We start from the raw sequence: 22,345 nt of genomic DNA, 5'->3' as shown, positions 1-22,345 counted from the left end.
CTGAGACATAACCTTACATTGGCTATAATCACTACATGTCTAACCTCAATTCAACCCTAACTTTTTTTCTGTTGTAATGCTGTAAATATTACATTTCATTAAATGTAAATATACTTATTTCCCCACAACATGGTTAAATACACATGCACACAAATATCACATCACACTAAAATGAGAAAACCAAAGTGTCTTTATTATAATCAACATGCAGAATACAGAAAAAAAAACAGTTTTCAGCTCACAGATGAGTGTCTACCACACACGCTTTTCTATCCTCCCAAAACTCTTTACAATGTAAGAAGGTTATTAAGAAATTATTACAATTATTCTGTTGTTCATTTCCATTTAGCAAAATCTCAAACAAATCTGTAGAAAAGAACCCAAAACACCCAAGGCAACCTTTTATGTCAATCAAATGACAGAGATACTTTATTTCATAACTAGCAAGTGGCTACTGGTGATTGGATATTTGCAGAAGCTGAATTATGCATGCATTTATGCAGTACACGAGCAGGGGCGGTAATATTCCCATAAATAACATTTGCAATGCTAATTCTAAACATTTCGGGCAAGGCAATCACATATTTTGGCTTTTCTACTGACAGATAGGTTGGCCTATGTACTTGCTAGTTATCTAAATAAGGTAGGAGTGTCATTTCTTTGGGTGGGCTATGGGCTATGAGTCTGCATGCTGGTTCGGGAGACTGCTGTTATTTCTATAAACATCTTTCAGATATACAGTAGATAGTAATAATTTCCCAGGTGATGCCATTGTGGCCAAACATGCAATAGTCATCAATGGAGTAGATCAAATTGTTTCACCAGAACGAGCTAATTCTCTGAGCTAGACTACTGTATGTTGTATACATGTAGTGTACATGTTTATTTGTGTGTATGTGTTTTTGTGCTTTTGCATGTGTATATGTATTATACAGTACATAAAGTATATATATGATATATATATATGTGTGTGTGTGTATTTGAGCGTATGTTTGCATGTATTTCATTGTCAGGGGCTGAAGGTTCTTGTGGACTCGAAGTCTGACATACACTTGGGTTTGATGCCTTTAGCATTGTAATAATCCACCACCTGGTTCGGGACTTCTGCCAAAACACTCTTGGCCAGTGCAGCTGGAGAGGCCTGGAAACATGGAGACAGACAAAGAGAGAGAGAGCGGAGGAGAGTGGTCACAAATACACACACACATCACCGGCCAAGTGTGTTTCTACGATGCTAGAATTTACAGTTGAGTCTGATGCTGTCAAAGGTTAGGACCAGTGAGACTGATGCGATCAGACAAACTCATCTGAGAAACTGAAAAACATCCCTGCTTTCACCTTTTTGTCCTCTGGTACCATTGTTTGGTTTCTATATATGTGCTCAAGCAGAAGGATCCTGCCTAGAAATAAAAAACACTGCATGGAAGTACACTCTTTATGCAGGCAAAAGTAAATGATTATGTACATTAAACCTTGGTAAGGTTTGTGCTGCGTGGGTTAATAATGGAAAGTAGTCCAGTTGTGTTTGTTTCAATTTGCTCTAAGGATTCTATTATTATTTGAAAAATTGCAACTCTAATTTTTGGTGGATTGGCAATAGTTTGTTATAACTTATGGCTCAAGAAACCCTTTCAAAATATTCATAGAAAAGGCAGACTTTAGTAGAAGAATCTACTGCAGCCACAGTTAATGTTGAAATAAGCATGATGAATTTCAAAAACCAAATAGATTAACACTTCTTTTGACATTATTAATTGGAGCTATTCATGGCCAGGATACATGTTGTACAATTGAACCCATTCTAGCCTATTTTATTCTAGTTAAAGTTGAAGGGGTGTCATTATCATGTCGCCTGAGGGTTTATTATCATTTACTGTATTCTGATCTATCATGTCCTCCATATTTCAGGAAAAGCTTCGATGGGTTTTCGTGTTAAGGGAGGGTGGTTAGTGGCTGGTTCAACATTGGGTGTCTGCATGAGACATGTTTGCTTTCTTGTTATATATATGTAATAAATAACTAATAAAAAACAGTTGGTCACAAAAAAACCCTTAGGATGAAGTCAAGAATGTATTGTTATTCAAAACAAGGCAGGTTGTTGGTTCATAAAAAGTTCATTGTTTTATGACATTATGATGATTGACTGTTCCCTTTAAATGTGCAGTGAAAGTATAAAATATTCAAATGACACTATACCAGTGGTGGGCTGTCAGGGCCAGCAAGGCCTTCTCTGCTGGCCTAAACTCAGAATCACTGATTTACATTTTAATATTTTCCCATTCATCTTTTTAGATTATTCCTAATAGTCAATGCTCTTCATTTCATAGCTTGTCTCTGTGTCTCTGGACTGGGGGGCTTCCAGCAGTGTATGTTTATGTTAGAGCTTTTATCCAATCATATTTCAGCCATCATGTGTTGCCAGGGTCAAAGAAATCTGCCCTGAGGCCTTCAGAATCAAAAGTGCAGGCGCCCGTAGCTTAAAATACATCGCAATGAAACTGTTGCTTTAACCAATCAGATTTCGAGTTGGTGACCCCAGGGCCTTCTAGCAGGCGTACGATGACGTTAGTATTTTCACGTCCTCTGATTGGCTGGTCAGAGAGCTTAGCCAAAGCTGGCGATTCTTATCTGTAGCGACCTGCACAAGCTAAAACTTTATCATAATCGTAAGTATTAATAGCAGTTTTTTTTAACCCACAATGGCTGACGGAGGAGAAGATGTTAATTTGGTCACAGATCTACTTAGAAATCCATTTTCAAGGCGGATTTTCCAAGAAAAGCTGGACATTTTGAGGAAATGTTGGCCCACCCCGAAGCTAGCAAGCCTGTCCCAGCCGGGAAAAGGGTTCGTCCGCCACTTTCAGGTCAGCAACTACAAGCAATACCTTTAGCTTACAGGCTCAGAGGAGCAAATTGTGTTGCTGGGAATGCCTGGTGTTGGCAACTGAACGACTCTGTGTTTGGAGCCGAGTCGGTGGTTACAGTGTTTGATGTATATGGAGCAGGTGCACAGCAGCACAGCTGTGGCTGCAGTGAAAGGAGACTTGTTGAATTCTTTTAATTGGGTTTCTTGCTTTAGTGATGACATTCATTCTCCAGCATGAGATACCTGTCTGCGATGCAACGCCCTGTTATACTGCCTTTCTGTATAATATTGATGGTTTCTATAGCCGTGGCGTCATAATGATGGTATTAAGAGGTGGTTTGAGGCCCAGGTGTAAAATGAACGGCCCGCCACTGCACTATACTTACATTCAGCACTGAAAAAAAGAGAAAAAATTAATTCCTATGCATACATGAAGACACACACACATAATGTACGCACACGTACAGGCCAGCCACTTGACTTCATGCGCACACACATGCTCCCACTCCGCACACACTTCTGAATCCTCAAAGTCAGAGAGTCTGTCGTTCTCCGTCTCACATAATTCCCCGAGACAATGCATCATCAAAGTGCACCCACCCCAGCCCCCCTCCTCTCATTTCCATCCTCCCTTCTGCTCGCTCTCCTCCGCTCCTATCTACCTGTTATCCCCCCACTCTGCCTGTCACACAGCAGCTCCGTCCTGCTAATCCCCTTTGAAAAGAAACGACAGAGCAGAAAATCACCTCTCCACCTCTGTCACACACTCCCTCGCTCCCTTTTGTCTTTAGCTCCGGTCTCCTGTTGACCCCCCTTCAACACCACCACCACCGCTGTGCGCTGTCCCCCCCCCCCATCTTCCTCTGGTGTTTCCTCATCTGGTACTCCAGGTTTTATTCTTCACTTCACTTCTCCTCTCTGACTCCCTCTCTATCTCTATGTACTTTTGGGTGAACTAAATGTTTCCACTCCTGCCTACACTCTCACTTTTTCTCTTTCTGTTTGGCTGGGGTGTAATTGGTTGATTTCTCAACCTGTCACAGACTAAACTCACCATAACAGACCCAGTCAAACACACCCCGTCAAAGCCAGGCAAAATTAATGCCACCAGAGAGAGAGACACACACACACACACACACACACACACACACACAGTGAGCAGATAGATGATCTGTTTTGACGAGCACACCAAGCATATTACGCCCACACACTCATATCCGTACCCCCTGAATACAGAACTTTGTGCCACCCAACACACACACACACACACACACAAAACCAAGACAGAGCCACTGTTGACGTCCAACTTTTTAAATGTTGTTGCTTCGTCTGTCCCCAGTGGATCCTTTTTAGAAATGGAAATATGTTGAAATATGTTAAGATTTGGAAATTGGAACCAAATCCTTGGTCTGAATCTTACTCTTTTTTTACTTTGATCACATATTTCAAAACAGATTTGACCCATAGGCTGTGATTTGCCAACAGCCTCTCTAAAGCATAATGCTGCTTGTTTGGACAGAAGACAAAGACGAGAAAATGAGCTATGTAGAAAAGTGAAAATAGCATTGATTGATTTCAGCACAGAAACTCAGATGTTGCTCTGGCAACAGTATTGAAAAATTCAGAGCGCTACTGAAGCCCACTTAGTTTGTGGCCCTGATGTGAAATTTCTTAATGCTTCACGATTTTACACTCTTTTATGACCTCACATTTCTTATTCCCTTTAAATGTTGTTCAGCTTGAGAGAGTTTTAAAGTGAACAGTTTGGTATTCACTATGGTTATGCTGGTTGCGAAGAAGTAGCCACCCAAGGAACAAAAATAGCTGAGAAACAGCATCTAATGCAAAAACGCATTCTGCTGAATTGTTATATAGTGCCTCGTTTGTATATGTCTTAATGTTGCCTGGCTTCCCAGGAGAATTAGTCACACTTTCTGCTTGGACTGCATTTATCAAAACTCTGTGATTTTTCCAGAAATGCAAGGCCTCTATCCCTCGCCCTTTACCCCTCCTCCCAGCCGCCACCCACGTGTTTGAAGTCCTTGAAGGGGACGAACTGGACGATGTCCCGGAGGACGGGCTCGCCCTTTGGTGAGCGAAGGATCCCGTCGTCCCCATCCAATATCTGCATGTCTGTGAAGTCTGCGTTACCCACGCCGACGATGATGACGGACATGGGCAGGTGGGAGGCGTGTACGATGGCCTCCCGCGTGTCCGCCATGTCGGTGATGACGCCGTCTGTCAGGATCAGCAGGATGAAGTATTCCTGGTGGGGCGGGGAAAGGAGGGATGGTGGTGGGAAATTTGGGGGGAGAAGGAAGGAGGATGTGGGGAGGGATGGATAGATGTCTATGAATCTTGTGTTTTGAACAGTGGCTTCTTGTCGGGGACTAATTTGAATAAAACTCATTCTAATCCACTAGAGAGCCTGAGAGAAGCGGGAGGCATTAAGGCAGAGAAGAATCTGTGCTCTAAAATTTATAACTAGAATTAAATTATTAGTCACTTCACCCCTCTTTTTAATTCATCTCTTTTTGCTCTTTGTCCCATCTTGTACCTCCTCTGATGTCTCTCTTTTTGTCTTTTCATTGTTATTTGTCTTTCCCTTATTTCCCTGTGTGCCACTGCAAACACCAACGGTCACAACAACAGGAGCAAAATGGCCATGACTTTCATTTTTTATCTTTTTCATTCTCTCTCACCATGGCCTCTTTGGTGTGCATCTCCTCGGAGGCAGATGAGGCCACTTTCTGGATGATTGGGGCGATGTTGGTGGGTCCATACAGCTGGATCTTAGGGAGGCAATTCTGGTAGGCCTCCACCACGCCTTGGATCCCTGCGACATGCACACACACACACACACAGGTTCTTTTCCTGCTTGTTTATTTGTCTTCCTGTCTCTATGCAACACGGCACTGACCTCGCCGAGTCAAAGTTCTTGTACTTGCAAAAGTACTCTGCGCGTTTGATTGCACTCCAAGGTGAGTATTTTTCAAAAAGCTATCCTTTATAGTCCACACAAGCACAGGCTGACACACACACACACACACACACACACACACACACACACACACACACCTTCACGGCAGGAACGCAGCTATGTGGGGAGAAGAAGCCCATTTCACACATACAGATTAGTGTTGTTTCTCTCTGTATCTTAGAGCATGAAATACGTCGCACACGCATGTGTGTGTGCGTGTGTGCATACCAGTGTGCGTATTTTTATGTGTGAGAGGAAGAAACAGGGAGGGGACAGATATAGAGGGAGAAATATGGGACTGACAGAGAGAGAGAGATGAGAGGTATGCAGACGTGAGACAGGAGGACTGTATTGGTCCTGTGATGTATTAAATATGAAAGTTTCTGTGAGTCAAGAAGTCAAGTCTGTGTGTGTGTGTGTGTGTGTGTGTGTGTGTGTGTGTTGGTTTGATAGCTCACCAGCACATTCTGGATTGTCTTCATCAAAGTTCACGGCGAAATCGTGTGAAACCTTCATGTGGGACGGAGAACACAAAGCCTTTTACCGCCACGTTAAACCAAACACTCAGCACAACACGTTTAGTCCAACTTACAGGTTGACAGATGCATTCTCTTTTCATGTTGATCAAAAGCAAGCTGCGCCTCTGAAAGAGATCTAAAATATAAAGTAGAAGGAACTCCCCCTGCAGCTGCAAACACACATGCACACACCAAAAAAGTCCTACCTTGAAGTCAGGTGGTATCAGTGCTCCAAAACCAAATGCAGGGAACATTTTATCACTGGAGAACAAGAGAGAGACGCATGATTCATTGTAAAAAATATGGAGAAACGTACAGAGGGAAAAACAGGAGCTTTAAAATTTAAACATAAACACATAGAAATCTCTTCATCTCTTTATTCTCAGAGGGAATATCTTGTGTGTTCGTGTGTGCAAAAGTATGTGTGTGTGTGTGTGTGTGTGTCAGCACCAGCTAAACGATGATTGATGGGGTGCTTTATACCTGTCATAGTCTTGGCAGATCTCCCCGACAGCCACCAGCGCTTTGAGGTACTCATTGGGCTGGTAAGGGTGGATGTAGTGGAGGGAGCAGCTGTTTCTGGGATCCCCATTGGATGCTGTGAAGTCTATTGCCACCTGCGACAGAAACACACGCACACGCACACACACACACACACACACACACACACAAGCTCACACAGCATGAGTGGGCATGGACAGATAATGACATGCTGTAAATATTGAGGAGATTATATGTGACAAAACTTACTGTGAATTGAATTTGGCAGCCCCCCATGATATAATCCAGGAAGGAATACATTTTGATGATCTGTCAGGGGAAATGTTTAAATTTAGACCATGCCATGGATTCAAGATCAGATATGATAAAAGCTGAATGAGGTGAACGTCGCTGTGGTGACGCTCGACATTAGTTAACCGATAGCAGTTTTGATAATCAATCAATCAATCACATCTAATTTTATGTTATATCAAACAAAAATGACAAACACTGGCTCCAGCCTCTTAATTATGAGCATTTGCCGCTTATCTCTGTTTTATTTCATTGGAAATTTAATATCTTTGGACTCTTCTTTTTGGACAAAACAGGCAATTCGAAAATGTCCCCATGGGTTCTGGGAAATGAAAGTTTTAACTGGCATTATACAGCAAACAACTCATCAACTAAGCGATTCAATGACAATTAAAGGTACCCTTTGCAGATTTTTGACCACTAGTAGCGCTTTTGGATAATTATTTAAGAGTGGGTTGGAGGCATTGCAGGAAGTAGAAAGACATGAGACTCATCTTGTGTTACTTCACCTTACAGTGGTTGAGAATGACAACACCAGAGTTTCTGTAGTTTTTCTTCTTCATCTGGTATTTAGGGTTGATACACTCCCACTGAATCTGGGAAAACACGTGTGCATTCATGTTAATGTGGGTGGTATAACTTTAGATGTGGTTCGTGTACGCATGGAGTATAAATACTTGCACATCAAATGTGAGTGTGAGACTACAGAAAAACAGAACGATCACAAATCTATTTAGATAGACAACATTTTGCATATGTAGAAAATCCTTGGATACCTTTTTGGTATCCAAGGTATATCTATGGTATATTTCACATATTGTATTGTTAAAATATGTCATTCTGGGGTGTTTTTCACCCTGAGTGGGTTGGATAGTTAACATCATAGAGCCTATCAGCTTATTGGTACAATATATATGCAGGTCCAACCATTATCAATCCATTGCTCATCTAAATAAATTTGCAGTGAGTCAGTGTGCAGTTACCTGTTTGCCCTCCTGCTCTGCTCTCACCTCCTTAAAGGTGGTCTGAAACTCCCCAATAAAGTCGTGTTTTCCATTAGAGTCCCAGTCCCAAACTGTGCACTGGAACAGAGACACATAAGCAAGCGCACACATTCATTCAGTCAGAGCACAGCTGCAACACTGTCACCTAAACTCACACACACACACACACTCATAGCATGCAGGGAAATGCCATGCTGAATGATTGATAAGGCAGTGTTGGTGGGGGGGCAATGGAGCGGTGAAATATTAATCTGAGGATGCTGAGAGGGACGTGGCTTAAGAGACAGCTTTATGTGTGTATGTGTGTGTGTTTAGGTGTAATCGTTTGTTTCTGTCAAGGGAGCTACTAGACAAGAAAAATGGTCTCAATCACCAGTGAAAAGTGCAGGTCAGCGGGCCAAGGCTTTGCACATCATAAAGAAACAATCCTATAATCCTACAGTGTTTTTCTCATTTATTTTTATTAGTGGGAACATATGAAATACTTAAAACATGATAGATAGACAACAACAAGATATTTAACATTTTTCTTATTTCACAACGACACAAAAATCAACTAAAAACACCCACCCAAGTTAGCCTTTATGTTTGTTTGTAATGTAATACATGGTTCATATCTACATTCTGAAAAGAGGAAAATAAAAGAAGTAAGACAGAGAGCTGGGGGAATAGTATCTAATATGAGACCAGTCTGCAGAGAAACAAAACAACAATAAAAAGCGCTTGACAGACACAGAAAGTACACAGATAACAGGCATTCAGGTGGTGGCACAGACAGGTTGTTTCCATATGAAATAAAGGGTTGCCATTTGAAGGTAAACAGCTCATCAGAATCTGCAAGTGTAAAGTGGAATTTGCTAAAGACTAGAAATGCATCTTATAGCCAGCCAGAAAAGGATAATGGAGCAGGGCATTCCCAGGCTAGGAGTATTTTCCACTGAGCCAAAAGTATAGTAAATGCTATGATGTCAGCGTCTCTGGAGGCATAAGGAACAGCTTCAGCTGGCATCCCAAAAACTCCCAAAAGAAGGTACGGTCCACTATGGCAGAGAGCATCAAAAACTCAAAGCCTAAAGTCTTACAGCTATTCAGCCAGCCTACTTTGCGTTAAGTCTAGCACATGAAGATGAGGAATTCACCCTCTCCTGTGTCAAGGCCAGCCCCAGGTTGTCCTCCCATCATAATTTCAATTTTGGACAGACCATTGTTGACATCATAATATGGTAGTAAATGTCAGAGATCTGTCCCCTCTGAGTTAGGTATGTTTCCAAGATTTTTATCTGAGAGTTATCTCAGATGGAGATGCAGGGAGAAGGAAACTTCGTCCGGACAATGTGATTGATTTGAAAGTATCTGAACTGATTTCAACGAGCCACATTACATTTCTTATACAAGTTGTTAAAATGGAAAAACTGATCCCCATCATAAAGATCACTAAAGCTCCTTAGAGTTTTATAAAGAAGGAGAAAAAATGTGGTTATTGCCAAGAGGGCCCAGAGAGGAGGTTGTAGAAAACTTATAGTGGCCAAATCGGGTTTGATGAATGGAGGGAGGGTTTCATTGGAACAGAAGAGTGCACTAGCGCCAGAAGACAAGAGGAATGTTGTGACAATCCTATAATTTCAAAAGGTGACTGACAGCACCAATAACTGAGCTGCCCTGTGGAGACTGTGCAATCAATGACATTCAATAAAGCTGGTCAATAGAAACACTCATTAGCACACAAACAAAAATAAATGCTTCTACCTTTTACAAATGTTTAATGGCTGTGAGTTGGTTGCGTACTGTGACCTTCTCACATGAGGTCACCCCAACAACTAGCGATCAGTACCAATCCAACAACGCTTGATTAAAAACGACGACCGGCTGTAATCCCCTTATTTCCTGTCTCCCACTTAAGCTGCCAAATGCTTGCACCTGAAGTGTGTGTGCCTTTTTTGTCTGTCCGTATGTGTGTGTGTGTGATCATTTGTGTATTGTGTATGTGGCTCTGTGTTTTTGACAGTAATTTGTGTGTGCGAAGGTGTGAGCGCTCGCTTTTGCAGCCTTGCTTCCACTTGAAGTTGCTGAGAGCTGTGCGAGAGTGATAAAAAAAAAAGGAAGAAGCGTTCCCTTCACTGAATACTAACTGTTGGACAGAGAGGGGAGGGAGAGACCCAGAGAGGTACGGAGAGAAAAGTAGAGAGGTGGAGAAACGGAAAAGGTAATACAAAGGGAGAGACGGACAGACCCTGCAGAGGAGGGTTATGCATTTATGCATTGGTCAGTTAAGAGCCTAGTGAAAAGGAAGCATTGGTCTGAATAGAAATCTCTGCCCTGCCATTTCTCACTATAGCTTCGATGCTTCAAACAGGTAGCCCTGGAAACCATAGCCGATTGCGCGCATGTGTGTGTGTGTTTGTGTGTGTGTGTGTGTGTGTGTGTGTCTGAGCCCTTTCTCCTGCTGTCAGGAGCCATGCAGAGTTAAGACGCCTCTGAATATTTAATGAACAAGCTCATGTTTATTCATGGAAAAGAATAACTGTTTGGGGCTGATGTGCGGCCACCACTTCCTCACATATGCACACACACACACACACACAAGCACACACACTCAGATCTATTCTGGGGAGTAAAGGTGAGAGTTTAGGACGACCACTGAGCTCTTTCACACCCGCCTGGGCCTTTAAATAGCACATCAGGAAAGGCGGCACATGACCTGAATTCAACTCATGAGAGGAGAAGAAAAACAAAAACCTCTCAAAAGAAAATGGAAGGAGTTTGAAGCTGCTTGTGACTCACATAGTTGGATTCAGTCATATACTAGCAGGTATGTAGCACTTTGGCAGTGCTTAAGTTTCACAAATCTCCAAAGGTCCTTCTAGAAGTGCATTCTGTTTATCTGGGGGAATTTGAATATTGAAGGGAGCTGCAGCCATGGGTTTGCAAGCTCAGATTGTTGCAGATTATGTCAAAGGTTAAATAAAACAATGCTGCTGTTATAATGACCTGTGAAAAATAGTTACAGTTGCAGACTTACCTTTAGCTCCCTGTCATGGTCGCCACTGCAGAGTGTGTTCAAGGAAACTTTGAAGGATTTCCAAACTGGGCTTAGGTTGTTCATGACCGTCTACCACGCGAGAAGTGCATGAAACATCACAGCTTTTAGTTAATCACACGTCTGATATACGTCAGTCAATAATACGTCTGTACGTGTGTGTGTGTGTGGGGGGGGGGCATGTAATTACCTCTGTTCTGTGTACAAGCGACTCAGTCCCGTCATCATTTATTCTAAAAATCTCCAGGAAAGGGTCTGACTTGCTGAAGAAATCCTTCAGAGGGAAAACATGCATGTAAGGCATTGCCCCAGAACTGCCTTTAATCACCATAAATCATTCATACACTAACAGAATCATTATTTCGCCCATTTTTCTACCTTTCTTCCTTGTTTCTTCCACCAATCCCTTCCCTGTCCTATTCAATTTGTTCGCCCCTCCCCTGCTTTCTCCCATCTTTCCCCTAAGGCACAACTTGTTTGGATTAGTCATCCATGGCTGTGCGCATGTGTGTGCGTGCGTGTGGAAGCTGAAAATTAATATAGTTATCTGTGTGTGTGGTGGGGTGGGCGAGATAGGAGGGGGTTATTAGGAAGAGGGGGGTGCCCACCTATCTCAGCAGGCCTCCTCTAATGCCAGATTGTACCTCTGTGTATTGTGCGTGAGTTGCTTTGCCGCCAAATCCCACAGCCCTCCACCCACATACTTCACACACACACCTGCTCGACACACAATGCCATATCTCTGAATATTAATTCCTCTCATATCTAAAAGCAAATCACAAGTTCTCGGTCTTTTTCAAAGCACTCACAAACCTTGTCGTCTAGCTTACGAGCACTGAAGGAAAGTTCAACGTAATCGTCGTTACCAGACAACTCCTCCGCTGTCACCTTTGCAGGGGGGGAGGAAAAAAAGAGAAGAGGAGGGGAGAGACGGGAGGAGAGGTAGAAGACAGAGGTGAGAGAAAATGAGATGGAAATGAGGAACAGAACAGACTGAACAGGCAACATCATCAAATTAATTATCTTCAGAGTGTCTGAGTGCAAGAGGTGGTGGGTGCGTGACTTGTGAATGTGCATGCGTTTGAGTGTGGAACTGTGGTGGGCTGACTTTGGAAACAGTATCATACCGTGATGGAGGACTTTCCGGCAGTGTTTCCCTGTTTGAGTAGAGCTTTGGTCAGTTTCCTCTGAGAGACAATCTGAAACAAACACAGACTCCAAGAAATCAGCTCAAACATTCCCGTGTTTCCCCTTAGAGAGACAGCTTGCCCTGTTCTTGCCTCTCTGGTGTCACCCGGCACTTCTCCTTAATGTTAACGTGCAACTACCCACTCACACATCCAAAGGACACAAAGCAGCATGGTGGAATCACCTTTCTCGCTACCTGTCAAAAGTAATTTTCTCTGATGTTGTATACCTGGTTTGATCTGCCAGCTCTTTGACTCATTTCATCTATTACGATTTTGTGCTGGCCAGGTGCTTTATGAGCTGTACGTTACTGGGTAGGATCCACAGATGAACCAAAACAACAAACTGTCTATATAATAGATCCATAGGTCTTTTATATAGAGGGCATTCATTTGTAGTCGTGTGTCTGGTCACCTAATGAATGTAGGTGCATTATTTACTCTCCTTTTGACTCTGCAGCTATTTGGTCTTTATCAACTCAGAGAAAAATGTCTGGCTCTTCAGCTGCTAAATGCTAAAATATGATCAACAAGCTTATTAAAACAATAAATTAAAAGACACAATAAAGCTCTTCTCTGTGGCTTTATCATATATGTGATCCATTGGTAATATATAAGTACTGATTAGAGTCACTTTAAGGACAACATGCCAGCTATATTCACTGATCAGTAACATGCTGTCTGTGATGATATTGCTGACACAGTGTGTCTGTGACATGCTTTTCCCTGGCTACATCGCCCAATTATGCCACCTTAAACAATAGGGGGCCCTGCTGTACTGTACACACAAATAATGAACACAGTAATGCAACAAATGGCATTAGGTAACACTCAGGCAATTCCAACTCTACGTTTCTGTTTACTGTGCTTTCATATTGCACTGATATAATGTCTTTTTCTTAACAATGCTCTGGATGAGCTGCAGCATCCAGCATGTTGTTGGTTGGACCCTGACAAAATGTCGGCAGCGTGTTATCCCATTTCAGTAAACCTCTCTGTCTCTTGCTTTCAAAATCCTCTTGTCGATTATCTCAGCTCTCCCAACTATTGTAAACCCACCAGCTTTATGTTGCTGATAGCGTCTCTGGCAATGATAAGTGGGCTAGTTGTTTACTGTCCTCTCTGCTTTCTCTCCTTTTCCTTCTACTCAGTGTGACTTAGCGGGTAATTTCAAAAGCCGTCAAAACTCAAATAACTCAGGTTGTTAATGATTACTACTGCAATTAGATTTCTGTTTTGGGATATCTATGAGCATGTAAATAAAGCTTTTAAAGTCTTAAAATATTGATTCCAACTACATCATTATGAGGGCAATGGCACCACTAAGTGAGAAACAAGGCCATGAGTATTTAGTGTATGCACATGCAAATGCTTCGGAATTATAGTTTGAAGCACCCTCCGGGCTTTGTGGTACCAAAGACTCAAGGACAACGAAAACTAAATGCAGGCAGTGACAGTAGCTGACCTCAAGTGAAAAGATCACATTAGGATTCTATCCACGACTAAAGTTGGTTTCTCTAATCCTAAAGCTGCTCTCTCACCCTAATTAAAGTACACATTACCTCCTACATAGGTGTAATATCCCAACAAGCTTGGTGCACTTTAAAAAGAATATTACACTCCAGCCCATAATTGTTGCACTCAGCATGCAGGCTGCGTAGGTCTGACATAGACTTGCATGGTCTACACTCGTACACGTAACACCTACTGTATGCGATACACTGGTTAAATGCAATTTCCTGGCTGCAAGTACACTCAGTGGTGCACATAAATGCACTCCTGTCATAAATTCACCTGTACAGGCACGCTCACACTTACTCACTCTAACATGTATTCAGATGTGCATTGTATATGAACTTCAAACTTCAATCACACGCACCACTTAGCTTGTGCAGTGACCTACCTAATATGTGGTTTCATATTCAATCATGTAAGCTTGACTTCAGGAACATGTCTGTTTTATCAAATAATATACAGTGGAGAGAGACAGTAATAAAGAGTGTCTTCACTTACTGACCTTTGTGTGTACTCATCGATCACATCATGCATTCACTCCTCAGAACTAACCTTTCTTTCATATATGCTCTCCATTTGGCCAAGTACTGACCCGTCAAAAGACGAACTGACCTGTCCTAAGGTGCACTCCATAGCTCCCAGGAAGTCAGCATCACGGAGGCCATTGTTGCCAGAGCTGATGTCATGAAGTTCAAAGCGGAGCCTCTGGACCTCCTCAAAGTAGTAGTCCACCAGAAAGATCTTGGAGAAGACTGGGCCGCTACTGCTACGAATCACCTCTGTACGGTCCACCTGCAAACACACACACACACACACACACACACACACACAATCTCCAAGTTAATAGCCTAGTATGTCTAATGCATTTTTTTGAATCTAAAAAAGAAGACAACTGCTATTTCTGTGCCTTTCAGGTTACAGGTCAAAAATCCCATGGCTGAGTTTTGTCACAGCAAGAGAATCATATAAATGGCAAATGAAAAAACCTTGGGGACGCAAGTCAATCACACATAGAGACAGACAATCATTCACCATCACCATCTACCCTGACATGCATGTCTTTGGACTGTGGGAGGAAGCCAGAGTGCCCCGAGAGAGTGCATGTAAGCATGGGGAGGCAAATTCAACACAGTAAGGCCCCAAATGGTCGATGGGTTTGAACCTGAAACCTTCTAGCTGTGAGGCAAAAGTGGTTAGAAAAATATATATTGTCAAATTGATTTATAAAATGTTAAATTAAGCAATCATTTTAAAATGTAATTTATTTGTTGACATTAATTTATTAATCTGTAAACTCTTAATAATCATTGTTTGGAAGATCACTGAGGTCTTTCACACATATTGGTCAAAACATCTAAAAATAAACTTTACATTATTCTCATGTTATACAGATTTTGTAAATATTCCTACATAATTTTGTGTAGTTTTCATAAAGTCTGTCTAGCTGCGTGAAAGCAGTGTTTCAAAAAACTGCTCTTTTTGTATTGTTAGCACTTTCACTTTAAAAGGAGTTTTTATGGTCTTTCCAATGTGACTGAGCTATGAAGATTTCACTCAACATTCAGCATTCTGCCACTGTGCATTGATCGTGAACCTCGGCAGACTTTTTTAGCATCGTAGCCATTACCACATTGTTTACACTTATCAACTTGAAAATTGGGAATATGGATTTTTCTTGATGGCTAAAATCACACACTTCACACAGAAGCGACTAAAGTTGTGACATTCATCTCACAATTTCTTCTGTCTAACCGCCTCACACAGAAGGGAATAGAAAGCCAAACAAAAGTCTGTCTCACAGCTGCCAACAAAACCTATCCAATAGCAGCAACAACTGGTTCCCTTTTATTGTTGATAACCCTTTGGCACACACATACATACACACACACACACACACAGATACAAAAATGAATGGCCAACCAGCAGACACAAACAAACAAACGAACGAGAACAGATTTGGCCTTTTTCTGACACCTCAATAGCCTGGCATCTCATTAAAGGAAAAAGAATTGAGAACACATAAACACACACACACACACACACATATACACTCTGTGGCTGGAATACGTTCTCTCAACAATTATCCAATTAAGAGACTCTGATGGGCAGTGATAACATTTGTCCATTTCCTCAGTCCCACAGAGGGGCTTATTGTAACACATACACATGCATTCTCTCTCTCTCACACACACACACACACACACACACACACACACACACACACACACATGCGCGCGTTGTATAAAATAGCTTTTTGTGCAGTCTCCAAAGAATAATGCTGCGCTACTTTCTGAGCACTTGATCTTGAGCCCTTATGGAAATAGAGAGAGACTGAGTGTGTGTGTCACCGTGCAAATCCATGTACGTCTGTGAGAGTGGGTCACTGTAGCACTGTAAGTATGAGTATGTGCATGCATGCGTGGGCGTGTGTATCTACATTTTTAAAAGAAAGACAGTGCACTTAGCACATGTCTGTCTTCCCCAGAAATAAGAAAGAAAGAAAGAAGGATGAAGATCTACTTCTTTCTAGCATTCCTCTAGATTTATCTTTTCCCTCGTGCTGTGTTCCCACAAAATTCTGCTAATACACGTGCTACTGCCACTGGTAAGGCTTCAATGGGAATAAGAGGTTTCTTAAAGCAGCAGATCTGAAGTCCTTAGAAGAGCATGTTGTGTCTTGGAGGTAAAAGGAGAGAAGTGGAACATTTCCCTTCATTTCTCTTCCATTTTCAAGTGCTAACTCTATTCTAGATGTTGTCTCTGTGTATTTGAGACTTTTTATTGCATACAATGTGCCCAATAAAACTGCCCAGGATACCAGGAAAAAGGAGTTAGGTGCACTCATTATTTTTGATATCAAAATTATTGGGAAAAACAACTTGTTTTGGAGATGAGCAGAGAAATAAAACCAGCATATTTTTCAGTTCAAAGTGAAAAAAGCATTTGGATAGATAAATACAACATCAATCCACAAAAATTATGATTTCTAATGCCTCCCGTGACAATTAACATCCATAATTTATAAGAACCAAACATGGCACGCAATTAAGTGTGAGAAGGTTAGCGACACAATCAAAGCTCTGCACGATAGTGGAAGACCTTGATTACACAAAATCATTTAGTCAAACATGAATTCAATGACGCGCTTGAATTATTTCAAGTCTACAGAGCGATTCATAAAGAATCATCTGCAACAGATCCTGAAGAGCAGATTGAGACACAAATTCCCAGTCTGACTGGCAAGTCAGGCCTTGGACATATGGCGTAGACAATGATAGTAGTGTTGCTACAGCTACAATGAAGTCACCTCAATGACATCTCTTTTCACTGAAACTGACAGTGAGCGATTGGAACAAGTTTGCAGAAAAATAGAAGCAAAAAAACCCCACAAAAGCCACAGATAAATTGTTTGTCAAAGGTTTAAACTAATAATAAGGTTATATCACTAGGGGATTGTTGGAAGATTTTTTTTATCTGTGCTAGTCAGTGCTATGGGCTGTTCTATGGGCTCTATGGACTACGACGGCAAAGAAAAAAGTAGTTCAAATGGCACCGTAATTCATGATATATATATGATACATATCGTAATATATATGGTCTGTATATAAGTATTGCACACACATACCCCACCCTACACTTTACCCCCTTCAACCCACTCCATTACTTTACCTCAAACCACTGCCCGTGGGACTGCATCTTCAGCACCACGCAAGGGTCGGGTTTGGAGAGAGCATCGCGGTCTGAGATTCCACGGCAGGCCACTCTCAGCTCCACTTTGGTCAGGCATGGAGAGCTGATGAAGCCCAGCGTGGCCTCTGCAGACTCATAGATGTTGCTCATGCTGAACACACAATCACGCACTGAAAGGAGAGGGAGTGAGGATAAAAGATAGGGTTACTTTGCGGATAGATAGACAGGTAGACAGACAGAAGTACAAAATCCCATGCACTGCGGTACATTTAGACTGTTGTTTGCTTCATGAGCAGATGCAGTGGCCCTGACTAAGCAGACAGCACTCAAACTGTTCAAGGTCAGGGCTCTGAAGCCTCTGAATATCAGACAAGGGCCTCAGACACACACATACGCACCCATGCTGTACAGTATAAACACAACCACACACAAGTATGCATTTACACATGTACACATGCAAACACACATTTGGATGCATGGATGCATTCTCTATACAGAACAGCACATACAAATGCATTCACATTCTGTAACACACACACGTACACACACACACACACACCAATTGTGCTCTGCTGAGTAACGAGAACAAAACGCCTGGTTTCTCCTCAGGTTTCCACAGAGTGTATAGAGTTCACAGTCCCTAAATAGAATACTGTCAAGCACCTAATAGATATGACATTAGCTAAATAGACATTTTCTCCATGATAATGTGAATCAAACTGTTAATCACGACGAACTGAGTTTGAATCACATTTTACAGTAAAAACTGCAAGAAAATGACACAATAAATACACACAATAAAGGCTGAAAATATTTGGTGCTTTTACTTTGTTAAAGGTGAGAGTTGTTGTATTCCATCACACTGGACCATATTCATTTCAATCCAGGAAATGTGTTGGCAGAAAACAAGGAAACATCTCACAGGAGCTTTTGAATACAGTAATGATGGTCCATATCACATACGAGTGGCAATAACATTTAATGTGTTACAACGGATGACTGTCTTGGTCTTAAAGGCCCCAAACATTCATCAACCCCCCACACAGGTGTTTTCAATTATTCAGCTTAATTAGGCCTCTTTTGGGGACTGTGTGGGCGTTCACAGGCTCAGCTTGACTGACTCTGCTTTTAGTTTTGTTTGAGAGGAATAACATTTAGCCCTTATAGCTGTGTTACATGGACATTAATGTTACATAGACTCTTGTAACTTCACGGAATTCTCCACCCACCTCAAATCTGGCCACAGATGTAATAATGCAGAAGTGCAGAAAACACCTGTTTGGGTGTGCAGGACCGTTAAAGGAATAACTCGACATTTTGGGATATACGCTGGTTGTCTTTCTTGCTGAAACTTAGATGAGAAGATAGACACAATTCTTACGTCTGTCTGTATGAAGCATCGGCTGCATATAAAGCATTGTTATATAAAGAGAACTGGATACAGTGTTAGAGGCGGGGAACCGTTAATTCCTATGAAAGTTGGTCAGTGGTGCATGAGGCCCGGGCATAAAAGTACCCGAGTCTTCTGCATTGTTGGCCCCATAGAGCATGCAAACAAAAGTCTTGGGTCTGTTGAGCCTGCTACCTTCTGGTTAGACCTCCGCTGGGGATGGGGGAATGGGGATAAAATAATTTAATCGTGCAGCTCTTCTAGATGTTATCGGACTGAATGGATCAAATTCATGGGGGTTGTGACCCTCAAAAAAATATCAGTTGATTCACAGACGTCTCTTTTACAATGTATATCTTTGGAAAAAAGTCTTTTCGGGCCCGTTGGCATCACGTGATGTATGCCATTGTTGTAATTACACAGTTTGGCCACTATGTAAAATGTAAAATTGGCTCCAACGCCTGGCACGCTTCTTGGGGGTTTGATATAAAGATGGACGACATGACGGGCAAAGCATCTCAATCACCCTCTGGTGGCTTGGCTGCAGAGACATAAACCCTGCCCCCACCATGTTAGCGCTAAATTTAAAGAATTAAAGTATTACTATTTAATACCATTTTTACTTCATTTTTGTACAGTGAGAGGATGCAGACACGTGTCGTTGTGTACAGTCAACAGTATGAAGCTATAGTCAGGAGACGATTAGCTTAGTTTAGTATAAAGAATGGAAACAGCTGGCCTGCTCTGTCGAAAAATCTGCCTAGTAGCACTTCTGAAGTTTGTTAATTTTCACACAAAAACTTTTGACCGAATTTTAGGTGGATTTTGTTACCTTTAGACAAAGTGAGGCTAGCTGTTGCTTAGCTAAGCTCACATCTCCTGACTGTAACTTCATATTCAGTGGAAAGATATTACAGTGGTATTGATCCTCTCTTGGAAAGATAACTTTTACAGCAGTAGACATAAAAGACATTGTAGTATCATCATTAATATACTGTGTCAATAATTTCCAAAGAATTTCTAAAGCTAAACCGAGCTATAAATGTATTACTTTTACATTAGAAACACTGCATTGCATGTATAATTCAACTGAAAATGCTCTGATCCATTTTCTCAGCCCATAATGTACATAGAGGACTGGGCTAAAACCTTGGGTAGCCTAAAGTCTAGTTAGTCCAGACTCCAGGCTACCCACAGGTCTGATGTGCTAGATGGTAAAAGTTGAATATTAATGCAGTGGTCTAGTAGTATGATCCTTAGGGAGCCAAGCTCTTGGAACTGGGTCTGACTCTGACCTGAATGTCTCTCTCTCTCTCTCTCTTTTTCCCTGTCTTCCATAATTCATGTTCCATTTGTGTGTTCGCTGGTAGTGAGTATTTTTAGCTAAGCACACTGAATGAGCTGTATACAGAGAAACAGGCGTGGACAGAGCCACGGAAGAGGTGTGTGACATACAGCAGACCTGTGCGTAGGTGGCATGTGCTTAGTTATGTTTCCATACGTGGCCCCCCTGCATGGCGGTACATTTATGCATGTGTGTGCCTGTGTGTGTGTATGTGGGGGCGTGTGTGGGCGGGAAGCAGCAGATGTCTGTCTGTTCCGGTTGACAGCAGATGACACTGATAGTGACGGTGGATGTGAAAGATTTCTACAGCTACTGTATAAGAACTCAGAGCGGGATCTGCCTTTATAGTACAGCAAAGGATCAGCGGTCACATGCATTGCTCATTGCCAGAGGTGACAAAGGATTGCAAAATACAGGATTTTGCAATAGCTTCTTGGGGGGGGGGGCGTCCGAAACAGTGGTTTTGCTAAGGCTGACAACTGGTTAGGTTAATATTTATGTACATAAATGCATTAGTGAGGATGCTTTAAGTGTTGAAGAACAAAATATTCCCCAATTTATACAAATGTATAAATTTACAGATTCACATGACTCACGTCAAACACTTTTCAAGAAATATGACTGCAGAAAATTGCAATGTTTCACTACACTACTGTTGATTAAAAAAAACAGCCATCACAAGCGAAAAAGTGAAAATTGCAGAATGAGATGCTGAATGCTTTGCAACAATGAGGTTTGTGCACCCAAACAAATACCAGAATAGAAGTGATTGATTGCCGGGGGCCGTAAGATCTCTTAAAACCATTCCAAGGCTCCTCACTGTCAGCTCTTATTCTCCACGCTGTGACAATCAATCATTGCAGAGCTCGATTGCCGTGACCCTTGACTGTGTGCGTTTGTGTGTGTGTAAAACGTGTGTATGCGAGTGTGAGCATTCACCTTCACATGTGCACGTGTGTGGAGTGACATTAATGACTCAGCCACAGGAGGGTACATGACACTCAAACAAGCAGTAATTGCTCTGTCACATATTGATTATCAGACAAAAAGGAGTAATATCACCACACAGACAGCACAGGCGGCATAGGCTAATGAACTATGTAGCATGTTATGCAACCCTATATGGTATATTAACCAAGACAGGTGACGGCAAAGAGTGGAAACATAAAAGGCGGCTGGGTGTGAGAAAACACAGAGAGGAGTATCAGAAGTGAAGCAGTCTGGTGTTGCAAACTCACAGTGTTATTAGAGCTGACAGAGAGAGAGAGAAGCAGTGAGAATGAGGGAGACAGAGGGTTGTGAGAGGGGGGATTAGAGAGATGGAGTGAGAGGGAAAAAAAACTGGAGAAAGGCAGGCAAGTGAGAGTGAATGAAGCAGAGGGGAGAGGGGAAAAGAGTGAAGCGGATCCTCCTCTCTCATTGGGCTTATCTTGTCTTATAGCTCTCCAGCAGAATAAAATTAAAGCAGGGGCTTTCTAAGAGTAGCCTATAAAAGGTATCTTCCAGTATTTTTTTTTTTTCAAAGAAAGAATCTCTCAAGTCGCTGTGCATTTCTTAAGAATAGTATCTTGTTGCCTGAGAGTAAAAAAAAAAAGTGGTTTCAAGTCCTGTTTTATTCTACAGAATAATTAATGAACACACACAGTCACACAAGCAGTAAACAATAAATATAAAGCTCGTTTTCTTACAGCTGTATCAGGCTACAGGCATCTGATGTCACCATATATATATATATATATGTGTGTGTGTGTGTATATATATATATATATACATATTACATTACAGCACAATACAGAATAAATGTTTGGAACAACCCGTGCAGCTCTCATGCACCAGGTAAGACGTGCACCATCCGGGATGCTCCTCTCTCCTGCAGAAGAGAAAACTCACCTCAACGACCTGGAGAAAAGATCCGAGCGGAGACGAACAACTTCACCGCCGTCTACTTGACAATCACGGATGCCTCGCCGCCTCCGGACCCATCTCCCTCTCCTCACTCTCTTTGTCTATATGTTTCCTCT

General features: G+C 41.9%; 1 protein-coding gene across 1 annotated transcript; it reads right to left on the bottom strand.

The window, feature by feature from the left end:
• Positions 1-1,009: 1,009 nt before the first annotated feature.
• Positions 1,010-22,295, bottom strand: cpne4b (copine IVb). Its single transcript, XM_070846010.1, has 16 exons — positions 22,215-22,295; positions 17,569-17,759; positions 14,512-14,691; positions 12,325-12,396; positions 12,011-12,085; positions 11,388-11,471; positions 11,180-11,269; positions 8,140-8,238; positions 7,666-7,752; positions 7,115-7,174; positions 6,848-6,981; positions 6,571-6,625; positions 6,305-6,356; positions 5,569-5,702; positions 4,896-5,132; positions 1,010-1,141 (listed from the first exon to the last, which is right to left on the bottom strand). Exons 2-16 carry the CDS (start codon positions 17,737-17,739, stop codon positions 1,010-1,012), a joined length of 1,662 nt encoding a protein of 553 aa, XP_070702111.1. The 5' UTR covers positions 17,740-17,759; positions 22,215-22,295.
• Between the last annotated feature and the right edge of the window lie 50 nt (positions 22,296-22,345).

Source organism: Pempheris klunzingeri, chromosome 16, assembly GCF_042242105.1.
Source record: "Pempheris klunzingeri isolate RE-2024b chromosome 16, fPemKlu1.hap1, whole genome shotgun sequence".
NCBI lineage: Eukaryota > Metazoa > Chordata > Actinopteri > Acropomatiformes > Pempheridae > Pempheris > Pempheris klunzingeri.
Note: the sequence above shows the minus strand (reverse complement) of the source record. Positions and strands in the feature narration are given on the sequence as shown.